Genomic DNA, 1,723 nt, shown 5'->3' on the forward strand with positions numbered 1-1,723 from the left:
TAATAATAATTCACTACTGATTATTTTTTATTTAGGTGAAATATACTTAAAAGCATATAGACCCCAGGACCACACTGAATTCCGTCATATTAAACATCTTTACTAGAAAGAGAGAAAAAGAAATGGAGCTAATAATAATCAGTGTTATAGGGATTGTGAACCATTCTTTATGGTCACATGTATGGTGGGGAGAATTATGATCCCATTTTACAGATGAGAAAATCAAGGCAAATAGAGTTCACTAAGCCCAAGCTCACACAGTCAGAAACAGTGAAACCTAATTCAAACCCAGTTTTTATCTAATTTCCAAAACCACACACTGTCTACATTACCACATAATGGAATATCTCCTAGTCTGTGTACAATATTTTATTTAGAGTAGTCAAGCCAGAATTTACTTATTAGCCTCTATTACTTACTAGTTACTAGGCCTTGGTTAAGTTACTTTGTTTTGTGTGTCTGAATCTCCTCTGGGGAATGGAGAAAATAACGGTCTCTACCATATAGGGCTTTGGTAAGGATCCCCCTATGTGTTATATGTTAACACATATAAAAGAGCTCAGAACAGTACCTGGCGTGTAGTAGTGATCAATAAAGTTTATTAATTGTTGTTTATATCCGTTACTTCATAGATTGTACTGCAGAGTACATGTCATGACTTTGCTTTCATGCATTAGCTCAGTACAACTGAATAGGGGATTCGAAATAATGTGTATGTTTTTAATTGGTTGCAGTTTTCAATATTTATATATGAAGAATTTTCCCACTTTTCTCCATTGTCTGACAAATTTAGGAAGAAGAAAGGTATCTTTTTAGTAAGATTGTTTATAAACTTTCATTTCAGTGGCGGAATTATTTTGAAAATACAGATAGAAGCATTGCTGCTTTGACCACGGTAGGGAGGGAACTGATTCCTCGATCTCCCTCCACCCCACCGCCCTTTAGTACCCCTACCAGCTCATTATTGGGGCACTTCTGGGGAACCCTGTATTTCCACGTAACACAGACTGAGATCCACCAATCCACAAATCACAGGACAAAACACACTGGGCAGTGACTGAAAAATAATATTAATTCGTAGTTGCTGTGATAAGCATGTGTCTTAGAAGTTCCTCTTCCCAACCTCAAATTGTCACCATTCAGTTCTCATCGCCTATAGTCACTGTCAATGCTTTGTTTAACTGGCAGGGTCTCCAGTTTGGTACCAGAGAACTGGAGGAGATGGGAGCCATGTTCTGCTTGGGCCTCCTCATCTTGGAACTCAAATCTTCGAGCTGTAGCCATCAGCTCCTGACTCGAGCTGCAACTCTGCTGAATGCTGAGGAAGAGGCTCTGGACCACCACCTCCAGAGGTAAGATGCTCGCAGACGCGTGAGAGATATCTGGACCTTTGTGTTCCAATTGCTGAATATCTCAGTAATGAATGTCAAGTGGACCAAGGGGTCTTTACAGAGGAAAAAATATGGAAGAGTTGCCAGATGAAGGTGACTGCAGTTAGGCTCTGCTGGTAAGCCGGACTGGGACATCCTCACTTCCTACGGAAGATGCGGAGGATGCTGTCTGCTTGTACACAGACACGCAAATATAAAATACACGTATTTATAAATATATATTATTACTGAATTTTGATTATGATAAAGAAGATGCAGCTTGGTTACACACGTGCACATCTACATACTCTTATATTTGTCAGTTATGCGTTTATATGTGTACAGATAACGTT

General features: G+C 39.2%; 1 protein-coding gene across 1 annotated transcript in view; it reads left to right on the forward strand.

Annotated features, from left to right (window-relative positions):
• The window catches only part of AGBL1 (ATP/GTP binding protein-like 1), a 502,451-nt gene extending 501,095 nt beyond the window's left edge, over window positions 1–1,356 (forward strand). Inside the window, exon 24 of the mRNA XM_012643678.1 lies at window positions 1,189–1,356. Within this exon, the coding sequence (XP_012499132.1) occupies window positions 1,189–1,356 (168 nt within the window). The remainder of the gene's footprint in view (window positions 1–1,188) is intronic.
• The last annotated feature ends 367 nt before the right edge of the window (window positions 1,357–1,723 follow it).

Source organism: Propithecus coquereli, unplaced genomic scaffold, assembly GCF_000956105.1.
Source record: "Propithecus coquereli isolate 6110/MARCELLA unplaced genomic scaffold, Pcoq_1.0 Scaffold20, whole genome shotgun sequence".
Classification (NCBI taxonomy): Eukaryota; Metazoa; Chordata; class Mammalia; order Primates; family Indriidae; genus Propithecus; species Propithecus coquereli.